General features: G+C 38.0%; 1 protein-coding gene across 8 annotated transcripts in view; it reads left to right on the forward strand.

Moving 5' to 3' along the window:
* CEP152 (centrosomal protein 152) overlaps positions 1–26,011 on the forward strand; it is a 98,814-nt gene that overhangs the window by 17,156 nt on the left and 55,647 nt on the right. For 6 of the 8 annotated variants that reach the window (XM_043472049.1, XM_043472050.1, XM_043472048.1 and 3 more), the window contains 10 exons: positions 1,338–1,441; positions 1,666–1,738; positions 1,817–2,095; positions 3,192–3,357; positions 6,047–6,190; positions 7,290–7,429; positions 11,263–11,463; positions 16,449–16,596; positions 17,730–17,821; positions 18,557–18,720. In XM_043472049.1, the coding sequence (XP_043327984.1) occupies positions 1,338–1,441; positions 1,666–1,738; positions 1,817–2,095; positions 3,192–3,357; positions 6,047–6,190; positions 7,290–7,429; positions 11,263–11,463; positions 16,449–16,596; positions 17,730–17,821; positions 18,557–18,720 (1,511 nt within the window). The remainder of the gene's footprint in view (positions 1–1,337; positions 1,442–1,665; positions 1,739–1,816; positions 2,096–3,191; positions 3,358–6,046; positions 6,191–7,289; positions 7,430–11,262; positions 11,464–16,448; positions 16,597–17,729; positions 17,822–18,556; positions 18,721–26,011) is intronic. The other 2 variants (XM_043472051.1, XM_043472055.1) reach the window with 1 other exon arrangement.

Genomic DNA, 26,011 nt, shown 5'->3' on the forward strand with positions numbered 1-26,011 from the left:
CAATGTTAGAAATATGTATGTGGGTGAAGAAGTGTCCCCCTTCCCCACCTCACATACCCCATTCCATTCCCAAGTTTGACTTCACCAAAACTCTGTTAACAGTTGGGGCATTCTTTTCAGACATTTCTTAGGATAGTTTTATTTAACTTTTACCATATGCATTTTAAGAACATCTTTTAAATTATAAATGTAATACTCAGATATGTTTTATAGCTACACTGCATTTCTTTCATTCTAATGGCAGAGAAATAGGGGAAAAAACCTGCCATAGACTAAGAAACATCTCATTTTTTTCTTCTGGATATTTATAGAGTATTTAATAAATTCAAAATTGATTTATTACATAATTTTATGGGATTGATTTATATACTGTGGAGGAACTTGGTTACTTTACTAATAATGTAACTGGTGCTTAGGTTTAAAGAGAAGTCATTATAAGCAGTCCTTTGACCCTTTAGTAACATAATGTTTGAATCTTCTGATTATTACAAATTTTAAGTCATTATATTGGGATTTGAAGACATTTACAGATATTGAAATTCAACAAATTAGACAATTCATTTGTCTCTTTGTCACAGTTTATCTTGAAACTTGAGTGAATTTATCTAGTTGTTATAAGGCTAAAGATGTGATTTTTCTGGAAAAAAATTGGAGAGCAAAATCAGATGCTTTTATGTCAGTTTTAGTTATACTTTTGAGAGCACTGTATCCATAAAAACCTGAGTCTTACAGCCTTCTTTCTACTCAACTGTTTATAAGAGCCAAGCATTGTGTATCTTTTCATCATTGGAATTGGATGGCTCTCTAGTAATTAGTCACTCCCCAAGAGGTTTCCATCGTATTATTGGAGCTTCTAAGGGCTTCCAAGGCCACCTGCTGCCGCTGCTGTTACCACCACCTGGGTACAGTGCATCTGGCCACTCAGATTCCCTGGAGGGTGTCTGATTGCCAAGTCCTCCAGGTCTGATTACTGGTAGAACAGGATTCTGAGACTCAGATCTGCCCCCCGGATAACATGATACAGTGATCGTGCCATTATTATGACCTGCTGTGTTTGCCTAAAGAAGTTTTAGAAGCTTTCCTGCTATATGTGTGCCTGAATCTAAGACCTCTAGAAAAAGATAAAGCCTTCCAATATAAATCCTGATATTTATGTGTTCCCCTTCCCCCAAGTGAACTGACAAACGTAATTCCTGTGGAATTTAAGACCTTTATTACATAGAGAAATTAGGAAATTCTTTGACTTCTACAGTCAAAATCACTGGTGCCAAGGCAACTTTGGTTTGGCATCTTGGGTCTGAGCCAGTGTTGTATTGACGCTGACCTTTCTGTCTCAGTTGCAGCAGTTACTCACAGACCTGCCTCACGATATGCTGGATGATGACCTGTCTTCCCCCGAGCTTCACTATTCAGACTGCAGCGAGGACGGCAGAGAGGAAGAGTAAGGACCTGAAACCCCTTGCGTTGTATATCACAATGCTTTGAGTTTTTTTCTTTAGATACCTTGCAGGCAATAATAACAGATATGATTGTGAAATTGTAGACTACTACTTAATCCTTTAGGTAAAATTTGGAGGGCACCCATGTTAAAATCTTGAGGTTCTCTATGGTGTCTCTGTCCAAATAGATGGTAGGCTCTAATTTAAAATACTGATTTTTCTCAAGCACACATCATTCTGAGCAATTGGAGATGAACTGGACTGAGCATCAAGTGCTGCCTAAACCTCCAAATGTAAATGTAAGTATCTGGCACCAACTTGACTTTGAGGGTGGGAATAGATCTTAGTACCTTTCTCTTACTCTTGTTATCTAATAGGCCTATAATGAGATTCGGGATATATGTATTGGAGAGAAAAGTGGCAATGGCTGGGAAGAGAATCAAAGCAGAACTGAAGACCAGCATCCTGTCTACCATCCTGAAGGAGGTGGAGATGAAGGTGGAAGTGGTTATAGTCCTCCGAGTAAATATGAACAGACTGATTTATATCACCTTCCTGAAAACTTTAGGCCATATACCAACAGTCAGAAGCAGGAATTTAATAGCCAACCAACCAATGTAATTACATTTTCAGATACTCAAAGGAATCATTTTCAGGTATTGTAAAAACTTGACTTTCAAGAAATTTGTGCATGTGTGTACACACATTTGCTGTGTGTGTGTGATTAAGAAATGTTTGTGAAAAGTGCAATAGTAACATTTAAGTACAAATAATGCTGAGGGTGCATTTAATCAGTCTCATGCTGAATTAGTCGTGCAGTTTTCTGTTTACAGTCTAATTAAATCATCTTAAATGAGAATTTTAAAATAGAGACTTCGTGGAAATAATTAAACATTAAAAGTTAAGTCTGTCAAAGAATAGCCACCTTTGTCTACTGAGGCTTCTGGCTTCTACCATTAACCCTGCTCTGGTGAGAAGCTACGTTCAGGTACCCTGATAGAGTTTAAAAGTGGTTAATCAGTACATGACAGCAGTCAGTTACCTTCATCATCTAGCTCATCACCCTTATCACACATTTTGTGTCAAATACTTCAAAGCCAATTATCTGTTGTGATGATACAGCAGTAGATAGGGTGAATGTTAAGGAAAGAAATACTTTCCCCCTCTGCCTCTGGAGAGTTTGATGAATAAGACCTTAGGATACAGTTAGCTGCTTCTTAGATTTTCTCAATGACCATGAATGCCTCATTTCACTAATAGATATTCTGTGTTACCTGATGACAGGATAATTTTTTGGTCATTTTAAGGTGGTCATTTCCCCTTACTTACTTATTTCTCCTTACTTCCCTTACTTCTCTATAAAATATTATTCATCCCACAAAAGTTACTGAGTATTTATTACATATGAGTCATTGTATTACATGTTATTGCATAGATGTGTTTTCACGATGTTGGTATCATCTAAATTATTCTTAAATGTTTATATACAATCTCACTGGAATTCTTGAATGTTATTTATGGAAATGGCTCTATTATATGCTCAGAAGTACAACTAAAATGTGTGAAATTACATGTTTCAGGCTTTCTATGAACTTTGTTAAGTAACAGTAAGTGCTGTTTTTAAGTGGAGATGTATATATAAAATTTGTAATTGTACCACCATTAAGTGTTATAACAAGTTGTCTAATTCAGATAATTTTTGAAGAAAAGAGCAAATCCTAATCATCAATTTTTTCTCTCACCTTATAATAGCAATTTGGGATGTCCCAAGGTCCTAGTTGTCAAGCTTTGGAATCATATAAAGTGACGTATAAACCTTTTCAGTCTTCTGCCCAGAATAATGGCTCACCAGCCCAGGACATTGCAGAAAGTGACACATTTGAAGGTCTGCAACAGCAATTTTTAGGAGCTAATGAAAGTAGGTATCAAGTTTAAATTTCTTCACTGCCTATTTGGAGAACTTGGAGCACTTGGAGCATGTTCAAGAATTATGATTTTAAGTAAGATAATGAAATTTTTTGAAAAGAGTTCAATTTTAAAAGATATATCCTGAAGTTTGAATAAGCGGACATGAAGTCTAGAATTGACTTCAAATATCATGTTGTTGGTGGGTAAGTTTGTGTGTGGATGTAGATAAAGTGAGATGGGCTATGAGTTCACAATTGTTGAATCTAGGTGATGGTTTCATGGGGTTTATTGTACTCTTTTCTCTACCTTCTTATATATTTAAAATTTCCCTTAGTGAAAAATTATAAGGAATTTTCTCAGCTGTATATTTCAGTCATTCTATTTGGTTAAGACTTAATTAACTTCATATAGCATATCTTTCTTAACAGAAGTCTAAATTGGAAAATGAAATGTAGTTTTCAATCTTAGATTTTTTTCACTACATAGAAATATAATTTAGTAAGTCAACCGTTATCTTAATTTTTTTTGTTTGTTTTTAGAGTTTTATGTAATGGACAACTTTGATATAAATGACTATACTCAGAATTAAAACTAGACTTACATCTCAGGTTTAGTCCTGTGACACTTGCGAAAAAATTTTCTTTTGGAAAGTATATGTATCAGTAAAAGTGCTACTAGGGAATTTTGAGGAGATCCGAACATTCAAAACTAAAAACCAAACTTGACTAATCTGAATCTTTGTTTTCATACATCCAACTTTTGTCATCCTTCTTTCTGGCATGTGAAGTAACTTCTAGTTATTGCTGAAGAGCCAGTTCACATTCTAGAATGTGAACACAAGTGTTGTCTTTGTATTACATTTAAGAAGTGGGGGAAAAGTCATATCAGATATTCTGGGTTTCCTGGGCTGCATGCACCACAGAGAGAACTGAGCCCTAGTGCCCTAACTTCATGGTGCTGCTTCCATCTTAAGCTTAGGCTATAGATAGTGTCAAGGAACACCTTTTCCCCCAGCGAGCTGGCAGCAAATATATGGGCAGCCTCTCTCTGTTCCTGAGGTTTTGTGGCATGAAGAGATGAGGAGGTGGACAGTGTGTGTGGTATAACTCTTTTGGGGTTAAGTAAATAGACATCACAACGGTGGCCTGACAGCTTGATGTTATTCTTCCAGTTCTGCTGTGTTTGGTTACATTTATACTGCCTGGTCGTTTTGCACATATCGCTTTCATCACTTCCTTAACAATCTGCATTTTTATCCAGTTGATTCATTTTTTTGTTAGTTACACATTTGCCTAAATTTGACATCTGAAAGTTAATTAACTTAGTGGTAGTGCTGGATTTAGTGATTATAGGTTCTTAGTAACAGTAGTTTAAAAAAAAATGAGTTTGAAGAGAGGTGGCTTGTAGATTGTGTTTATTCCTGGATTAGCCATGTTCTAAGGCCCAAGAGAAGTTTGACTTGTAACAGAATTTTCAGCCTTCAGTTGGAGGTTTCAACCATATCTTTTAAAAAGAAGATTGTTTTATTTGTTAGCAAATAGTAGCATTGTTCTTATAGGATAATATTCGTCATTGTGTAGTTGAAAGATTATCCTGCTTCTGTGAATCACTTTTTTCTTTTTCTCCCCCGGTGATTTTTAAGTGGTCCTTAAAATGACTTTAATTCTGAAAGAAGACCTCAAAAATTTTTTATTAATCTATTCTTTAATTTGTTTAGCAGTTATTTGCCAGTATAAATGATTTCATTTTTGCTTAAAATAAAATATTTTGAGAAGGATGTCTAGAAATTTTCTTTGAATATGGTTTTATAGAAGTCGATGTACTTTTATTTTTCAACTTAATGAGAGCTTGGAGCTCTATTCGATTGTTATTGGTATATACTTATTTTTCATTAGCTTGAATGGTAGTGATTCAGAGGTATACATTAACTAGTGACTTTTCAGACTTTCGTGGCAGTGACCATAGTAAGAAGTATGCTTTTTTTTTTTGCATTGTGATGAGGTCTACAATATTTATATAAATACTGTATAAATAAGTTTTACATAGTAATATTTATGCTACATGATACACTGATCATATTCTGTCTTGTTATTACCAAACCAAAATTTGGATCTTCTTGCCTGCTTGCAATAGAGTCAATCTAACCAACACCTGGTTGTGGTGAAGGGAAAAGTGTGAAAGTATGTCACTGAGTCGTGTCTGACTCTCTGTGACCCCATGGACTGTAGTCCGCCCGGCTCCTCTGTCCATGGAATTCTCCAGGCAAGAATACTGGAGTGGGTTGTCATTCCCTTTTCCAGGGGCTCCTCCCACCTCAGGGCTTGAACCCAGGTCTTCTACATTGCAGGCAGATTCTTTACTGAGCCATCAAGGAAGTGCAGCATTTATGATAAGGTTCAGTAAGAGAAGTCCTGGACAGCTGATGCTTAAAAAGCTCAAACTCCTTAAATGGCCCCTTACACGCTGCACTTGCCTTCACTACAACTAGGTGTCAGTAGATTGGCTTTACTGTGTGCGGGTAAGCAGACCCAAGTTTTTGGCTCAGTAACATTGTTTATTAAAAATGCTAGTCATAATCTCCTGAATTGATTTCATGATACCCTAAATTATATTTGCAGTTTGATAAAACATTGCCTGAAAAGACCACAAATTTACATTTTGATATGCTTTTATCTAATAAATTGTCTTTAATTCCCAAGCAGACTCTGCAGAAAATATGCAGATTATTCAACTTCAGGTTCTTAACAAAGCTAAAGAGAGACAACTGGACAATTTAGTTGAAAAGTTAAACGAAAGTGAACGTCAAATTAGATATCTGAATCATCAGCTTCTGATAACCAAAGGTGAGAAAATAGCTGTTGAGTGCTGTTGTGTTTGAGGTTCATAGAGCTAGATAGCTTATTTCCAGTAACCTCATTTTAAATATGAAGCGTAGAGATTTGATGCACTTGATGAAGGGCTCACGATGAATCAGTCAGAACAAAACAAAAATCCAGGACTTTTGACACATTGCCTTGGACTCCTTTCCAGAACATACATTTTGAGGTCCTCATTTTTTTCCCCTTTTTTCTATTCTATTAGATTGATAGAATCAGTGAACATTATATAAATATGCTGATAGCATTCCATCTTAAAAAGCTATCGATTCTTTATGTAGTTTACCTTGGATAAAGTATTCCAGTTCCCAGAGACGACTTGTGTTTAGTGTGCAGTACGTTTTCTGAGCCTATGAATTAGCATAACATTTCAATCCAAGTGAGAGTTAGTGATCCTGAACTGCTTTGAGAGTGCCAAGGAGAAAATGTGGTCATCTCTGGGAGAAGCAGAATGTAAACACAGATTTCAGATTATAATTGCTCACTCTCTATGCTTTCTGTAGTTTCGGTCAGTGTTGAACTCTCATTTGTAGAATAATTTTGTGACTGAACTCCAGCTTATTTCAAACTTAATTGATAGTGAAAAGATCTTTTGTAATGCTCATGAAATTTATTTTGAGAGAAGAACTTGTGAACTGTTACAGTAAAGTATGTGGGAAGTATTAAAGACTAGGTGAATTTAAGAGGTCATTGAGAGTATGTATAAAAAATAATTTTTCCTCAGATTGTTTCTTTGATCAGCAGGCGCTTGTCATATCTATGTAGCTTCTCAAGTAACAGATATTGAAATGATTTTTTAGGGGATCTTTTGGTCCCTAAAGGGATACAATAAGATTTTTGAAGAGAGTGGTTTGCTGTTCTGTAAAAAAAAATTTTTTTGATGTCACTCGCATTCTTTTTTTGAAGCTTTTCTGACTTTTTCCAAATCAAGTGAAGTTCATTATCTGAACTGAATTAAATGCAGCAACATTTATATGTGATAAAGTTCTCATGTTTGATAGATTATGGCAATTAAGGATCCCTCTGCAATAACATATTACTTATATAAAATTTTTTAATATTCTAGATGAAAAGGATGGTTTGGCCCTCAGCCTTCGAGAATCACAGAAACTCTTTCAGAATGGAAAAGAAAGAGAAATACAGCTTGAAGCACAAATAAAAGCACTGGAGACCCAAATACAAGCATTAAAAGTCAATGAAGAACAGGTAAATATTTGATCTTCATTATTTATGGCAAAAAGTTGTTGATTACAATGAAATGTTAGTTGCTTAATGTTTTGTATTGTGGGACTAAATTTAGAAAAACTTTGAAGTTTACACATTCTTCTCCCATAAGTCAGTCTACATTTCTTTCCCTTTCCGTGGAGGAATGGGTCTCCCATTCACCTAGTCATCTATCCACCAGAAATCTGGAGGAGAGCTCAGCTTCGGTGTTCCTTTGTCTAGTCAGCCACCACGTTGTGTTGAGCCTCCTCTTTTCTGCCCACACGTCCCTAGTTCAGTATGTTATCATCTTTTGCAGAAGTCTTTTATGTAGTCTCTAATCTTTTACCCCTTCTCTTCTTTCATCTGGCCATCTGAGTAATCTTTCTGAAGCACATTCTAGTTATGTCTTTCCCTTACTTAAAGTCTTTCAATGACCCTGCTTTACTTGCGGGATGAAATAGGGTGTCAGGATGACCATCTGATCCTTGCCTTTCTCTTTCTCACTTTTTTTTTTCCAGTTTTATTTATTTATTTATTTTTTTACTTTACAGTATTGTATTGGTTTTGCCATACATTGACACGAATCCGCCGTGGGTGTACATGTGTTCCCCATCCTGAACCCCCCTGCCCCACCTCCCTCCCCATCCCATCCCTCTGGGTCATCCCGGTGCACCAGCCCTGAGCACCCTGTCCCATGCATCGAACCTGGACTGGCGATTCGTTTCACATATGATAATTTACATGTTTCAATGCCATTCTCCCGTATCATCCCACTCTCGCCCTCTCCCACAGAGTCCAAAAGACTGTTCTATACATCTGTGTCTCTTGCTGTCTCACATACAGGGTTATTGTTACCATCTTTCTAAATTCCATATATATGCATTAGTATACTATATTGGTGTTTTTCTTTCTGGCTTACTTCACTCTGTATAATAGGCTCCAGTTTCATCCACCTCATTAGAACTGATTCTAATGTATTTTTTTAATGGCTGAATAATATTCCATTGTGTATATGTACCACAGCTTTCTTATCCATTTGTCTGCTGATGGACATCTAGGTTCTTCTCTCTTAAACTCAGTAGCCTGTCTGTTTTTATGTACTCATATGTGCTGTCTCCTATCACTGGAATGCCCTCTCCTCAGCACATTGCTATTTGATTAACAAGCCCCTGCTCAAGGCTTTTCATTTCCTAAGTCTTCCCGTTTTCTTCCTCAACTCAGATGTTCACATCTGTTACAACAGACCTAGAATAATCTTGAAGGCCAGAAGGGGTTGCCCTCATCTTAGTAACCTCATCACATAAGCCTAGAGCCTGATATATTATAGGTGATCAGTACATGGTGAGTGAGTTATGGTGTTCAAAATTGACCTAACCTCTGAATTTTTTTTTCTTACATATTTCTCTCTTCCTGCTCTGATATTATCACAAGTATAGTTTTATTTTGTGTTTTGAAATCTGATAAACAAGGGCTACCCTTAGAATTCTTAAAATATTTAGTAGCTCTTTTTTACACTTTTCCTTCTAGACCTTGCAAATCAACTTCCCATGCTTTATAAAGTCTTGTTGGGATTTTGATTAGTGAAGCATTGTGTTTACCATTTTATGGATGGTTAACCAAGTCTTGGCGAGGTCACATTACTTTTCCAGGATTACAAAGCTGGTTACTGACAAAGCATCAGAAACTAAATTTTCTGACCCCAACAGACTAGCCTTTGAAGTGGTGGCACATTCTCTGATTAATGAGAAGGGTGGCCATTTGATCATGGGAAATAGTCACAAGTCATTGGTAGCCACGCCTGGCAGTGAATGATTCTTGTGAGTAATGCTGTTTTGGTGGTTACAAACAAAAGTGACTTGGTTCTAGATGAGATTAGTGGCTAGTTCTGAGGATGGAAGAGTTTAAACAATGTTGTCTCAAAAAAAAATAAAATAAAATAAACAATGTTGTCTCATGTCTGGTTCATTTTCAGCCTTCAGTTCTTAGCTAAAAACAGAGAGGACTTCTCATCAGCCTTACATCTAAAGTAGTCTATTGCTTCTCACTCCCACTCCCCTCCATGGTGCCATATTTTATCACTCTATTTTAAAGCCGTCTGAAATTATCTCATCTGTTTACTTATTATTGTCTGTCCCTTTTCACCAGAAAGTAATAAGACTTTAGGCCTTGGCTGTCTTGTCATCCTGTCCTTAAGTGCTTGGAACCCTGCCTGGCACAAAGTGTCCACATCATTTACTGAACAAATGATGAATGTCTTAAGTAGTTTAAGTGGTATTGGGATAAATAGGCAATCTCTGGAATAGAATGAAGAAGCGACCTCATTTGAAATTTTTCATTTTTATGTGTAATATAGACTATCATTATTTAAAATTTTTTGAAAAATGATAGTTATTAAAGAGTGGCTTTTATGTCATAATCTACATAATCTTTTAGTAATCTTTTTATAAGTTAGAACTTGCATTTATAAAAAATAAAATAGTATAAAATTAAATTAAAAATTAAAAGTAAATAAATTTAAAAAGGCAACAGAACCACCAGGTACATTAATTTTCTATTGCTGCTTTAACAGATCCCCACAGGCTTAGTGGCTTAAAACAGCAAAATTTATTACCTTACAGACAGAAAGTCAGAAGTCTGGCATGGCTTTCATTGAGCTAAAATCAAGGTGTCAGTAGAGCTCTGTTGCTTTCTGGAGATCCAGGGGAGAATCCCTGTTTTTGCTTTTTCCAGTTTCTAGAGGCCCCCTGCATTCCTTGGTATATGGTCCATTTCCATTTTCAGAGCTAGCAGTCACAATTCTGACTTTTTTTGCCCCAGTTTTCCTCATTAAAGGACCCTTCTGGATACAGTGGGTCCACCCTGGTAATACAGGACGGTCTCCTTATTTGAGGTCATCTGGTTAGCAACTTTTATCCACTCACAACCTTAATTTCCCATTGTAATGTGACAGAACTATTCACAGGTTTCAGGAATTAGAACATGGGCATCTTGTGGGAGTTGTCAGTAAACCTGCTACACAATTACTTCTCCATAACCATACAGTTACAGTTTAAAAAGCTTCCTTTTTAGTATGTGACCACTGAGAAGGTTCATCAATCTTTCCAGCAGCAGTTGTCTTTAACCTCCCTTCTACCTCCCTCCCCATCCCACCTCTCATGTCTGATTCATGCTGCTCTTTGGCAGAAACCAACACAATTCTATAAAGCAATTATCTTTCAATTAAAAAATAAATAAATTTTTTAAAAAGTCGTCATTTTCCCATGACCTAACAGTTGGACTTCCCTCCAGCACTTGGAGCACAGAGCGATGCAAACAGCACTGAGATGGGTGTATAAGCAGCAGACTCCTTGCCTGGAACCCACATTGCCATCATGTTGTGCAAAATCTTCTCTCTCTTTCCTCAGACACTTCCAGACTCTTTTTCCTTGTGAATAATAATCCCAGCAACCACGGGCCTGGTGGATCCCAGCTAGGGAACTAGAGCCACCACGGGGAGACCTTTCTTCTCTTTGTTCTTGTTCTTGTTGTTTAGTCACTCAATCATGTCTGACTCTCTGCACCCCTGTGGACTGTAGCCCGCCAGGCTCCTCTGTCCATGGGATTCTCCAAGCAAGAACGCTGGAGTGGGTTGCCATTTCCTACTCCAGGGGATCTTCCCCACCCAGGGGTTGAACCCCACGTCTCTTGTGTCTCCTTCATTGGCAGTGGGTTCTTTACTACTGAGAAGCCCCTACTTTCATTTAGTTAAGCGTGGTTGAGTTTTAGAATTAAAATTCATGAAGATAACACAGAGTCAGAATACTGTAAATGTGTATCCTGTGTGCATTTTCTAGATGATTAAAAAGTCCAGAACTACTGAGCTGGCCCTGGACAGCCTGAAGCAGCAGCTGTCGGACTTGCATCATTCGGAATCGCTTCAGCGCATGAGGGAGCAGCACGAGAGCATCGTGACGGGCCTCACAAAGAAGTATGAGGAGCGAGTGCTGTCCTTACAGAGGAGGTTGGATGCTGCCCTTGCTGCACGGAAGGAACAGGTTGGAGTGATTTCAAATAGCAACTGTTAGAAACAAGTCAAGTCATGGCTGACGTCTTGCGGTTCATCATAGAGAAATGCTGGGTGTTTGCAGTAGGTGTTTGAGTATGAGTAAAATTTAAAAGCCCGAAGAGTTTTATCTGTGGATATGCCCCGAGGGCATACTTTTGGAAATCCTTCCTCTGGTAGGACTGGTTAGTGCTTTCTCACTTCTCCTATTACTACTTCTTCATTTGTCGAATATTTATGCATATTGTTTATATGTCTTAGAAGATTCCAAACTGAAAAGAAGGAGTGTTCTAGGAGCTGGCCTGGAATTGAGTGGTTGTCCTTGGAGATTAACCAGGAGAAGACCTTTCTTGGGTCTCCCAGTGTTTGGTTATTAACTTGTCAGTAAATATTGTCTAGAAATGATTCTTGGGAGAAGAGTTGATTTTGAGACTAGTGTAATAAATAGGGAAGAGATTCTGATCTGAAATCATTTAGATATGAAACTTGAGCATGTTTCACAGTTTTTATTTAGCTTTGCCCCAAAGGGAATAAAATGTTGTAACCCAGGTAGTGGGTTTGCTTGTGCTCCAAAACCCCAGATAATCAGTTGAATGAATAAAATTTCAGGGATTGTCTTTCTCAATGTAATTTCAGAATTAATTTAACCCAAGGAAAGAAGAGAAGAATGTTAAGATGAGAAGATCTAGAAAATCCCTCCCCATTTAAAATTCACACTGGTTTGGGTTGTTTTTTCTTATTTATACAGCTGACTGTAAATTTTTCCATAATTTAGGTTGAGTACTATAAAACTGCATTATTGGCAATAATAATTGTTTGTATATCATTTCATTTTATTTTACTTTTATAAGTGTTTATATGAATTTTTATTGGATTTATTTTCCCATATAGATTTTTTTAAGATTCTTTTTATGTAGAAAAATACTGTGAATTTGATCAGTGTGAAGGATAAGTAGAGGGTGGGGAAAGACAAAGACTTTGACAAATTATTAAAGTCTAGAAAAAAAGGTAAAAGAATAATTATTAAAGTCTACTTTCTGTAATATTAAAACATATAGAATTTGAGATATGGTTTTATTAAGTGTGGCTCTGTTTGGGTAGCAGCGTGAAAGCTGCTGTGGAGAGTGGTGCATTCTCCAATGATGAGAGGAGTCAGTATCCGTGGCTTTTCCACGCTGGGTTGGGGATCTCTCCGTTCTCTCCTGACTGAGGCACACTCACTCAGGGGCAGCCTGGGAGCAGTTCCTAGTGTGTTTCAACCCCTGTACTTGTTCCATTCACTTTTCTCACCTCTTCCGACCCCTCAAGCCAAAGAATCCTAGACTAGAACACAGAACAGTCTTCATTCTGTGCTGACTGGGCTTCCGATGCCTGAACCATACAGTGAAAGTGTTGATTAAGGTCTTGTCTGCTGTTACATTCTGTCAGTGATTTTTCTTTTTTCTTTTATTTAAAACAGAGCAGAGCATAGCACTGATGTCAGCTTCTGCGTATTGTTATAACTGCTTTGCAAAGTGGTGATTCTGAAGTGCCCGGTGTTTTTTTCTTTCTGGGAATGCTTTTTTTTTTTTGGTATCCCTTTCATGCTGTCCATTTGCTATCATTTGACTCAGCAGTATTTTTAATAAAAGGCGGTTGGTATTATCTCAGAATCCAAGCCGAGAGTCCTAATTGGAAAAAGTGCTGTAAAGATCAGCCAAGAGCCAGGGAGTTGGCTGCCTGTAATCAGGAAAATGCATGAGTGTGTTCTATAGAGTGTGATTTAGATTTTCTTACCATAACTGGTAACCATACATACATACTGCCCCTTGTCCTTTTTTTTTTAAAAAAAATAGAAAAGTTATTGAAGAGGAGCAAAATCTTTCCCTTTCTGATAAGCCTTTTCCTGCTCCACTCCACTCTGCAGGTTACAAAGAAGAATAAAACAACTCTTGAGAAAGAGTAGCATGGAATTAACTAGGTGATGTAGCAAATGAACAAGTTTGCTAATGTCTGGGTTCTTAGTAGCTTGCACATAGTCACACAACTGTGTACCTAAGTACATGCCAGTGTTACCTGAGTAGATGATCACACATTGTATGATTTGTGAGTGACAGAGATTGTTAACCTGACATCTTCTAAAGCAGTCCATGACTAGGCTCCAGGGAGCTCTTGAATCTCTGAAATTGTGGGTGTGATTTTCTCTTGGGTGTCAGTATATGCAGTTTTCTTTGAGAAGACCCATGAGCTTATTCAGATTTTTCAAGAGGTTCAGACCTCCCCCTTGCAAAAATTTGAAAATCACTGCTTTGTGAAAAACTTGCTCTTGGAGGGGAAGGACTATACTTGTAAAATAATCATATTATTTCATTTGTTCAGCAAAGTTTTACTGAAAACAGCTAAACATCAGGATGTAAAGAAAGTTTACATAGATTTAAATCTATTTTGAAAGACAAAACTCAATGCAGAAGCTACCTAATTCCACGTGATGGGAGGAGTAGCAATCCATCATATAATCGTGTTTATATGTGTTTTAATTTTTGTGTAACTCATGTATTTTGAGAAATACATGGCATGTAAAATTATATTACTAATTTAATATTTTCCTCAAGTCATCAGCTTTTCTAGTAGAAGGGATTGTACACACACTCAATGTGTAGTTGTTCTTGTTATTTTGGCTGAGTTACCCTTGGGTTTTGTGTGTGTGTGTGTGTATGTGTGTGTGTGAGACAGAGAAGATGAGAAGAAATGAGCTCTTGCAGCTTGTAATGTTCCTTCACTGACAGGATGCTTATAGCATGCTATCTCTGAGGTGCTTTCCTTCCAGGTGTCTCCTTTCTCTTCCATTCACAGAATCCTGAGATCTCTGTTCAGGTGTCTGAACTGACTTCTACTTTTTCCTGATACCGGTTGACATCTCTGATTAGCTCCTCGGTGGTTTAAATCTTTCTTCATTCTGGTCTTCTTGAAATCTTCAGCTTCTGTTGAAGTCATGGACTTTGGTTTCTATGTTATGACCTTCAGCTGATCTATCTTCTAATCTTTTATATGTATTTAAGCACTTCCTATTGACTGAGAGACTCCAGCAGACCTGTGTGCATGTGGCTTGATTTTTTTTTTCCTTTGTGCACTACAAATCTGTTCAATTCTATTTCATCTTGGAGGTTCAGCTATTGTCTCTTTTTCACTGCAGTTATCTCATTCAGTCTTCAAAGACATCTGCCTCTGTCAGTCTTGAACTGAGTGTTCTCACTCAAGCTAATTGCGGAAAAGATAGAACCATTTATTTTTGTTTTGTTTCTTGGTGTTTAAACTGCATAGTTTTATGAGTATGATATATGTTTTCCTGAACTTGTCAACAGGAAACAGCATGACTTAATTGATTGTTCCCTAAGGCCCCCACCTTTGCCCCCTGCATTCTGCCATGTGGCTTTTGGGGATCTTAGGTCCCTGACCAGGGATTGAACCAGAGTCTTGGCAGTGAAAGCCCAGAATCCTAACCACCAGGCCACTTGGGGGACTCTTAATTAGATTGCTGCATATAGTCAGATTATTTCCATGGTCTGCCTCTTTATTGTAATAGTTTTCATAATTACCTTTTCTTGAACTCTTTTGGGCCAGTTCTCAGTGTCTGGTAAAAGCTATCGTGACCTTCCCAGCACATAAATGTGACTTGTCTCCCCACCTCTTCTTGCTCACACATTCACATTGTCATGAATATTAGCTCATCCGTTGTGTTTGCCTTGTTACTTTGGTGCTTTAGAACCAAACTGGCCTGGGAATCAGCAGCAGTGTGCCAAGAGGTTTGCACTGTTGAATAAACATGGACCAGGTTCCAGAAGCTTCATTTTGCTCAAAAATTTGGTAGAAAAACGTTAAAGCAAACGTGACACATTATGAAATAGAATACAAAATGCTCATGAATTTTTAAGCTAACAGGGAACTTCAGAGTCTCTCTGTTCTGCTTAAGGAGAGTGTTAGTATCCCTATGAGGTGATATATTTTCTATTTGTAACCGTAAGGCATTATTAGGCTTTAGATTATGGTAAAATCAGGCCCCAAATGCCTTCTCTCTGTCTCAAAGTCCTTTCTTGATATGCCTCTTACTATTTATTTTCTTCAGGCTTTTTCAGGTAACTTTAGCCAATTACCTTGATTTACTTATGTGCCTCTTACATGCTCTGCTATTTGCCTGGAATTCAGCCTGTGTCACCCTTCCTGAATGAGAGAGATGATGATTTCTTCTACCTGGCTTTGGGATTCCCATGGCTCATTACTTCCAAACAGTTTCTTTTTGTAGACATTTGAATATATTATATACCTGCTCTAGATTCTCTGTATAGCCCCATGTAATTACATACATGCACACATTTATCCTGTTTTTCTTTGTCATTTTTCAAATGTCTTTTGTAGCATTCACTATGTATAAGGCACTATATAGGCACCTTCAAAGAGACTGTTAAGAGAAAAAAGACATATACAAGATGGAAAAACATGACAGAAACAGATCAAGTTTAAAACCAGTTCAGAAGAGGGAGGGCTACTTTTTGGCTATTCAGAATAGAGTAAGTTTCCATGTGTTTTGTCTGTATTCTTGCTGACTTGGGACACAGATTCCATGGTTCAAGGTGGTTTGCCTACTGTGTAACACAATTATACTGAGAGTGTAAAATGCAAATAGGGATGTAATATATTTCCTTTGGCTTGAACAAAATCCAATTTTATAATAACAGTGTCTTAGGTATACAGAGCAGAAAGAGACTTTAGAAGCCATCAGATTCAAATTCAACCGAAAGGAGAAACAGACTGAGCAGTCGGTGACTGACCGGTTTGTTCTCCTGACTCAAACTTGTGCACTTGACCTTGTAAAAGAGGTGCTCCTGTCAGGTAATGATTTTATATTTGACTTAAAATCCAAATATGTAAGGTCATAATTGTCAGTTTAATATACAATAACTTGCTTATGAAAAGGACTTCTTGGATGCTTTTTCTGTTTAGGAAGATATCTGCTGTCATTTGAAAGATCAGGTTAAGCAACTGGAAAGGAATCAAGAAGCAACCAGATTAGAAAAGACTGAGATCATTAACAGATTGACGAGAAGCCTGGAGGAGAGTCAGAAGCAGTGTGCCAACCTGCTGCACTCAGGTGGGTGTCTGTGTGGGTGCTGGCTCCCCAGAAGGCTAGGAGAAACTGTGGAGCCAGCATAGTAGGATCCATGAATTACTGTAAAAATCCAGAAAATAACAGAAAAGTTCATCGGGGACAGAATTTTTTCTTAACATTGTTACTGGTGTATGTCTATGAAGATGTGGTGTATTTTCATTAGATAATTGGGGAAATCCAGACAAGTATAAAGTAGAAAATAAAAATAACCAATAATCCTACTATGCAGAGACAACGGTTAATGTTGTTCACAAGGGAACATGTATAGACAGTTCCCTGCTTCTGTACCTAGTGTGTTTTAAAACAAATCCAAGCTGAATGTGCAAAGATTGAATAATTTATACGACTGGTACAATGTCTGAAGAATGGGTTATTCAGAAGTTGAAGTCTGTCTAAATGTGTGTGTGTGTGTGTGTGTGTGTGTGTGTTCTGGTGGGGACAAAATTCGCATCATACTCCATTTAGGTCATTTAAGTTTTGTGTCCTTTGTTCCACATGGTATTACTTACTGAGCCTTTTTGGTTGCCATTAAAGTCTTTGAAAATATGATTTTCTTTAGTTGCCTAATACTCCATCATTACTTTGCTTAGCCATTTCTTAGATGCTCATTTTCTTCTGAGGAAACCCAATAAAGTCCTTTTTAAATGGGAACCTTTTAACCATTTAAAATATTAGGTTACTGGAGTTTCAAGAGTACAGTCCTAGTTTGCTTCTAATACGTGTGGAGGTGGGAGTGGTGGAAATAAAAGCACTCAGAAAGAAGCTAAAGGCAGCAAGATGTGGTTTTCTTATTGGAAGGTAGAAATGGATTGGGTTCTAAAGAATTTTTACTTTGGTGATCTGTGAGCTAGAATGTTCTGCTCCTATTAAAGGACTTGTGGAGTGTTAAGGTCTGTAGACATGGCTGGTTTAATTTATGGCAAGGTTACAGTAGCCCATGTCTTCAACTCCCCGAGGACCTTTGGGCAGCGGTACTAAATCTTGAAAATGTCAGCACCACACATATGCTTTCTGGGTCCCACCGGCTATAACCTCAGTGGATGCAAGTTCTTCTGTATGTCATAGGTGGTTTGTTCCGTTACATCTGACGTATTCTGTGGTTCTTTCTCCCGCAGGCTCAGTACAGGAGGTGGCTCAACTCCAGCTCCAGCTGCAGCAAGCACAAAAGGCACATGCTATGAGTGAAAACCTGAGCAAGGCTTTGCAAGTGAGTGTTGCCACTAGGAAGAGACTTTCTGGGTAACTGAATTAGGCGATGGTTACATCACCTTTTTGAACCTTGGATTTCTCTGTGTATGGTGGTTGGACCATCTCCAATCCGGCTCACAGGAGTCACTCACAACCTTACCCACACAGCTGGGTAGCCAAGCCCTGGTCTGCCCACCTGTGGAGCAAGGGACCATCCCTTCCTTCACATGGCACGTTCTTTCATCTTGGGGAGTGTCCCAGAGATAGGTTTATCTACAGGTGTGGGAAACCTACAGTTCAACTGCAGTCCTCACACCCTCCTCCAGTACCAGTTATGTTTTCCACTGGAGGAAGTGTTCAGTATTCCCTTCCCTGGAAAGATGTATAGTATTTTGTGCCTTTTCACCACTGGCAGACTAAACCAGTCTCCTCTGTCCCCTACTCTTAGGCAACATGCACTGCCACCAGCTTCTCAGCTCAAGGGAGGCTTTTTGTGGAGGACGGAATGTCAGTGAGGGAGGTGTTGAGAGAGGTGTTTACATCTGCTTTCTCATTCACTTTATTTGTTCATTCAGTTTACTTGAAAACCTTGATATGTACTGGCCTTTACATTTTTAATGCATGCCAAAAAATGTATTTGAAGTAGCATTTCTGCCTTCTGTTGATCATTAAAATGAACTTTGAAGAATAGAAAGAATGACTGATTCCTTCTTATAAAAAAATGAAAATGACTTTCAATAATTTTGTGTTTTAGGAAGAATTAAAAGAACTAAAAGATGAAATTTCTCTGTATGAATCTGCTGCAAAACTAGGAATACTTCCAAGTGACTCAGAAGGAGAATTAAATATAGAACTAACTGAATCATATGTTGATTTGGGTATTAAGAAAGTCAACTGGAAAAAATCCAAAGTTAAAAGGTATGGAGAAAATACTTTACTATAGAAGAATTCACATTAATAATATTGATGGTGCATAATAAGCAAGCGGCACCAGGCATGAAATGATGAACTGCCTAGGGGTTCCTTAGTGCAAATCAGTTTATTTTAGTAACTTCTAATGAACTGCCAACGTCAGAAATCAAAATGAACAGAAACCTCAAGTGTTGCTATTGTACTGTCTTAATACCTATAGGCACGTCAGTTCCAATAAGGTAAAAATAATTTACTTAAAATATACAAGTTAAATTCTACTACTTAAATTATGTATCTGTTTTATTAAGGCAAGAGCATATTATTTTTATTATGTTGAAAGCAGCCATTTATCAATGGTATGTGAGAAAATGAGCATTGATTTTCCCTAGGAACCTTACTGTGACCTTATTTATTTATTTATGGCTACGCTGGGTCTTCGTTGCTGTGCAAAGCCTTTCTCTAGTTGTGGCATTCGGGGGCTACTCTCTAGTTGCGGTGCATGGGCTTCTCATTGTGATGGCTTCTCTTGTTGTGGAGCATGGCGCTGTGGGGCACATGGGCTTTAGTAGTTGTGGTGCCCAGAGTCAGTTGCCCTGTAGCATGTGGAATCCTCCCTGATCAGAGATCGAACCCATGTCCCCTGCATTAGCAGGTGGATTCTTAACCACTGGACCACCAGGGAAGTCCCTGTGACCTTACTTTTAAAATAGGGATTCTGTCTTTTATGCTTAATACAGATATTTTAATGCTGCTTATTTAGCACATGTATTTTTAGGAATCTCATGGAAGGGTGTGCGTCATTGTCCCTGCTGGGCCTAGCGGGGAAGGGAGTGGTCATGGTAGAAGAGGGAGCACATTTAGATATCATGAAACACTTAAAAGATAAACACAGGAAAGGATGTATAGTTTTAAGCATTTGCTATTTGGAAGGGACTATTTAAGGCTCTCGGAGTGGAGTATGGAAGATGAAAGAGACGCTCTCCCCACAGGGAGTTTATATTTTGTCTGATGAAGAGAGGGAGACATACTTGTAAGCCACTAAGTGCTGTGTGCTAAATGCAGTGCTTAACATACAAAGGGGGTATTTAGCCATTTCTTCTTCTGGCCTGGGATAAAGATGAAAGATAGGCTTATTTGGAAGAGATTGCATTCAGGCTAAGGAAAGCCTTTCTTCAATGCATTCTTGAATGAAGCCACCACCATCCAATTTATACTTTAAGACTGAGTTTGCCATCTTAGTGTTTAGTGAAGGTGTTTACTACCTGGTGTGTTTCAAGTATCATGGAACTAAATACAAACATATGAACCCTCTGAAAAGTTTGTTCCACAGTAAGTTTTAGAACTTACCTATTTTAGTGCTGTGATTCCATTTTCAAAACAACCAAATGAGGTGCAGTAAATTAAGATCTCAGTCAGGTGATGCTGTGGAACACAGTGTTACGTTAGTTGAGTTAGGTAGCACTTATCTGGAAGTCAGTCTTTAGAGACTCTCATCTCAACAGAGCACAACTACAATCCAGACAGATGCCAAGAAGCAAATAGCTGACCTGGATTATGTGATATATCTGTTAGAAGACATCTTGGGGCTCATACCCCAGGGCCATATTGACTTAGATTTGTTGGTACCCCGTGTGTGCATGTGGGTGCTTCAGTCGTGTCTGACTCTTTGAGACCCCATGGACTATAGCCCGCCAGGCTCCTCTATCCGTGAGTTACCTGATTTCCTAAGTGACCGCGGAGTAAATGGGTCAGGGAGCTGGGAGAGGTGCTGCCAGGACTTCAGCCGGCCAGCTCAGTCTCAGCAAGGAGAGAGCGACAGGAAGCCACAGTGCCGGAGCGGCCACGCCGCGGGGTAAGCAGCTTTTATACATCTAGGCCTGTTCTGATCCACATCAGAGTGTCCACAATTGTGATCCTGAGTTATCAAAGGAAGCCTTCAGCTTTGGTTAGTTAATTATAAGCAAAAGAGGATGAATGCGCTTTAAACAGATTTACATAAAAATTTAAAGTTAAAATGTAGTCATCTGGAAAATTGACTGCTGTGAATGGCTCATTTCCTGTTAATGCTGGATTAATTCTCAGGGGCTAGTGGAAAAAGCCCAGTCTTTAGATCCAGAATTGTTTTGATTCATAGCTTTGCTGTTTATTACTAACTTTCTGACCTTGGGCAATTTTCTTGACTTTTCTTAGCCTATTTTCTTATCAGGCAAGAGTATAGCATATCCCTTGGGGGCTTAAAATAGATAGAATATAAAGGGCCTCATGTCATAAATTCTAGCACATACTAGGCATTTAATCAGTGGTAGCTGTTACTATTATTATTTAAGAGAGACTTGGCTAAAATATACCATTGATAAGATTTTATATTAATCTTTTTTCTTGGAGTGTAATTCTTTACAATGTTGTGTTTCTGCTCTACAACAAAGTGAATCAGTTATATGTATACATATATCCCCTCCCTCTTGAATCTCCTTCCCCTTAATCAGCTTTTGATTGGACACATTTTATAAAAAGTCTTTGATCCTCATTTAAATCTTGGGGAAAGCATGGGAGACATATTATTTTAGAGTTGGGAAAACCGGAGCTCAAAAGAGCGAACTCCTTAGCCCGAGAAGACAGACGCTTAGCCACAGAACTAGTACTTCAACCCAAAACTTGACTGTCATGTATATCTGTTGGTTCGTATTTGCAAGACAGTCAAACCTGTTTGCTCTAAACTTCATTCTTCTATGTTGTTTTAAAAAGAGGATTAAAGATTTAGTTTCTGCCAAAAAAGATATCTCTGCAACTTATTACTTTACTTTATCCCATAATTAGTATGGGAATTGGATAAATAATACATGTATGTATGTGTGTGTGTGTATATATATATATGTAGGTTTATCTTTTGATGTAGAGTTATTCCATCTTGCCATTTACTAAAATATATTTACTTTGCCCTTTCTATTTAGTAATCATCACCCAGATCCTACAGTAATTTAAAGCACATCCCTGTGTTGTAGACACGCATTCTGGGAAACAAACTCACTCAGAAGGATGATGCAGATAGAGGAGTGCAGTTTATTACACCGGCGGGTCCAAGGCAGAGTCTCCTCTTAGCCAAGGACCCGGACCAATTTTTGTGAAACCCTTATATACCCTAAGTGTACGTGCCCAAACCCACCTCCCCAAATTCCCTGAAACTAGTCTGAACAAAGGAAAAGAAAGATACAATCAAAGATAACCTGTGATTCATATGCCTTAGGCCTAGGTAGTTAACAGTGGACAATTATCAATAGGCCTGTGGTCATACCCCAATAAGCATAATAGAATTCATAATTCTGTTCGGTTACACAGACAATTAGGGGTCTTTTAGGTGACTGAGGGTCTAGGTACGAGCCCTGGGGCTCTTCCATCCGGGGGGCCTGGTTTCCAGTTGGTATGTCCTTTCCATGGGCATAGAGCTCAAAGTCCACAGTCCGGCCGAAGATGGAGTCCTGCTTTCAAGATGGAGCCTGTTCTGTCTGTTTCTTCCTTCACCTGTGGATAATGAACTTGAGACATCACATGGCTATCATACCAAAAGGAATGCCAGTGTTAAACCAGGAAAGTGAGGGATAACTAAAACAGGTGGTTTGTCACTGGGGCTCAGGAAGATGTTCAGTGAAGTGCAGGATAAGTGAAGACATTATCTTACAATCATCCCTCCTATCATTGGCTACATGGCTCAGTAGGTAAAGAATATGCCTACCAATGAGGATATACTACAGTTGCAGGTTTGATCCCTGGGTTGGGAAGATCCCCTGCAGAAGGAAATGGCAACTCATTCCAGTATTCTTGCCTGGAAAAATCCCAAGGACAGAGTAGCCAGGTGGGCTGCAGTCCATCAGGTTGCAAAGAGGCGGACACGACTGAACACGCACTTAGTTACTTACTGTCCCTCCCACCAGTGCTTTAATGGATAAGAATTGAGCTTTGTTGTTGTTCAGTCATTTTGAGGAAAAAGTAAAAGTGTTCTTAGTTCAAAGTGGGAAGAGGTACAAGAGAGATTAGATTTGTACCTTTTCTCTGCTGAATCATGTTTCTTAGAACAAAAGGAAGCAACACTTTGCCAATGTCAAGAATTTTAGTTCTTTGTTGACTTCAGCTCCTTTCAAATCACTGACCCAAATATTAGCGGCTCCAAGCTTTTATTCCCAACTACCATCTCCCTCAAGCTACTGCTTAGTAAACGTTAAGGGTTTAGCTCAGTGCTGTATTTCACATTCATGGAATGGGAGTAGCTAAATCTGCATGCAGCCTGCAGACAGCTTCCCCTCTTCCTTATTGTAGTTGGCTGTGAAGCTCAAATAATAAACATTTAACAAGTGGAAAGCCTTTCTCCTCCGGTTTTCTCAGCAGGCTTCATCAGGGACAGTTTATTTGGATTGAGGGGAACCGCCCTCCCCAGGGCTCACTAGTGAGCCTAATACAGAGCTGGTCACCACTGCTGGCTTTTCCCTTTTGGGAAAGAAGAGAAAATTATTTTAGCTAGCACTTTCTCTGCTCTGACTTGGCTCCCTCTAGGAGTACATGGTGTGCTATTTCAGTGGTCAGTGTTCAGTAAGAAAAGAAGCATAATTTGTTAAGGGCTTGAAAGTTAGTTCACCATGTCGTGTAGCACTGGAAGATGCATTGCAATATGTTTTATATTTCTTACATAAATTATATTTATCTCATATTTATATAGAAATGGTTTAGGTTGGTGAGATCAACACACATACACATATTTACACTATATATAATACATATTTTAAAAGTTGTGTATATTGATAAATATGTAGTACATTGCCAAGAGCTCCTTTTGTAACATTAAAAAACCCCTAATATTTTGTTAATCCTCTCTCTTTCTGTATATGTATATGTATGTATATACACAATATGCATATATATGTGTGTATATATTTAATGTTTCATTTGGAATCATCTGAAACTGAAAAATTAGAGAAATTATGTTAATCTGGATACTACTCTTTTTCATTTTTCTTAGAAACAGACTTTAATTTTTTAGAACAGTTTTAGATTTATAAATTAACATAGTACAAAGAATTAACCCATATTCTGCATCGGTTTTTCCCTATTAACATTTTACAACAGCATGGTACAACTCTTGAACTAATACTGATGAATTATTGTTAACGAATATCCATAGTTTATTTAGATGTCCTTCGTTTTTACCTTGTGTTCTTTTTTGTTTCAAGATCACATCTAGGATACCCCCTTATAGTTAGGAGTCATTTTCCCCTAGGTTCCTTCTGACTTTCCTCGTTTTTGAGGACCTTGACAGTTTGAGAAATGCTGGTCAAGTGTTTTTAGGAAGGAAGACCCTCCTGGAATTTGAAGTTTTTCTCGTGGGTTTTGTGGAGGAAGACTGCAGAGATGAGGTTCCATTTTTATCACATCGCTTTAAGGGTACATACTATCAGCTTTTTATTTCTTCTCAAATGTAGCTTTCTTCTTTTTTATGGAAACACTGGAAGTTACCAGTTAAAAGCAGCCATAATCTTACTTCCCCTCCCAGGAAGAAAACTACTATTAACATTTTGGTATATAACTTCCACGTTTTCTATTTTGTAGGTTTCTAAAGGATAAAATACTATTAAATATACTACTTTAATATGTGTCTTTTAACTTGGTACATTCTGAAATCCTTAGATATCTGTAAATATTGTTGTAAATACTTATCAGTGGATATGTGGAACTATATTTTAGTTAGGAATACACTTTAAAAATTTTGTTAACCATAATTAATGCATTATTATAACTAAAAGCATACTTGTAGTCTGGTCTTTATTCACATCTTTGGTTTATTTCCTTAGATGTGGGTGAATAATCTTGTCAAAGAGCATGTGTGTTTGATGCTTTTAATAGGTGTTATTAGTCATATCATGATAGTACCTATTTCTCTGTACCCTAGCCATTGTTGAAGGTTATCACTTTTCCTGTTTAAAAATTTTATGTAGTTAGATCCATCACTTTTCCCTTTTGATTTCTTGATGATATTTTTCTAGTATTTTTTATAACTTTGCTTTTTAAACCTTTTAAAATTGTAAAATATAACACATAAAAGTGTATGAAATATAAGTGTCCAGCTTAATGTATGATTTTAAAATGAATTCCCATGGAACTATCATCAAGGTCAAGAAATAAAACATTGCCAGCCTGTATTCCTCTTTCTAGTCATAACGTTGAGCTTACTACTGTCTTAACTCTTAAATTATTTTGATTTTCTTGTTATCTTTTAAAAGCTAGTTATTCTTGCCTGAACTCTATGTTAGATTGGCCTTCATTTAGAGAGAACTCATATATCAGGTGGTTTTTCTTTTTCCCTCTTTTCTATAGCTTTATTGAGATATACAGTTGACCCTTGAGCAACATGGGTTTGAACTGCAGAAGTCCACTTATATGTGGATTTTTAAAATAAACATAGTATATGTATTTTTATTTTACAGGTGGTGGAGGAGGGGGCCAGCACCCCCAATCCTCCACGTTGTTCAAGGGTCAGCTGTATTTCCAGGGTCATAAAATTGACCCATTTGGAGTGTACACAGTTCAGTGTGTTTAGTTGTCCATCTGTTACCACAACCTAATTTTAAAACATTTCAGCTTTCCCCATAAGAAGTCCAGTGCTTACTCCCAGTCATTCCCTGTCATCCTGTCTGTCTTCACTGTGCTCTACTTAGTTGCTCAGTCGTGTCCACTCTGCCACCCCAGGGACCGTAGCACGTCTGGCTCTGCCCTTGGGGATTCTCCCAAGAATACTGGAGTGGGTTGCCATGCTCTCCCCCAGGGGATCTTCCCAACCCAAGGATCAAACCCAGGTCTCCTGCATTGCAGGTGGATTCTTTATCATCTACCAGGGAAGCCCAAGAATATCAGAGTGGGTACCTATCCCTTCGCCAGGGGAACTTCCCCACTCAGGAATCCACCTGGGATCTTCTGCATTGCAGGTGGATTCTTTACCAGCAGCTCAGGCAAATACTAATTTTCTTTCTACCTCTATGGATTTTCCTATTCTGTATATTTCACTTTAATAGATTTATATAATATGTGGTTAGCTTTTTTTTTTGATTGGCTTCTTTCACTTGGCACATAATGCTTTCAAGGTTCATCCATGTTGTAGCATGTATCACTACTTCAGTCCATTTTATAGCCAAGTAATATTCCAAATATATTCTAAACAAGTAATATTGTACAAATATAGCACAGTTTGCTTGTTTATTCATCAGCTCATGGACATTTATTTGGATCATTTTACTTTTTGGCTATTATGAATAAT

This window comes from Cervus canadensis, chromosome 6, assembly GCF_019320065.1.
Source record: "Cervus canadensis isolate Bull #8, Minnesota chromosome 6, ASM1932006v1, whole genome shotgun sequence".
NCBI lineage: Eukaryota > Metazoa > Chordata > Mammalia > Artiodactyla > Cervidae > Cervus > Cervus canadensis.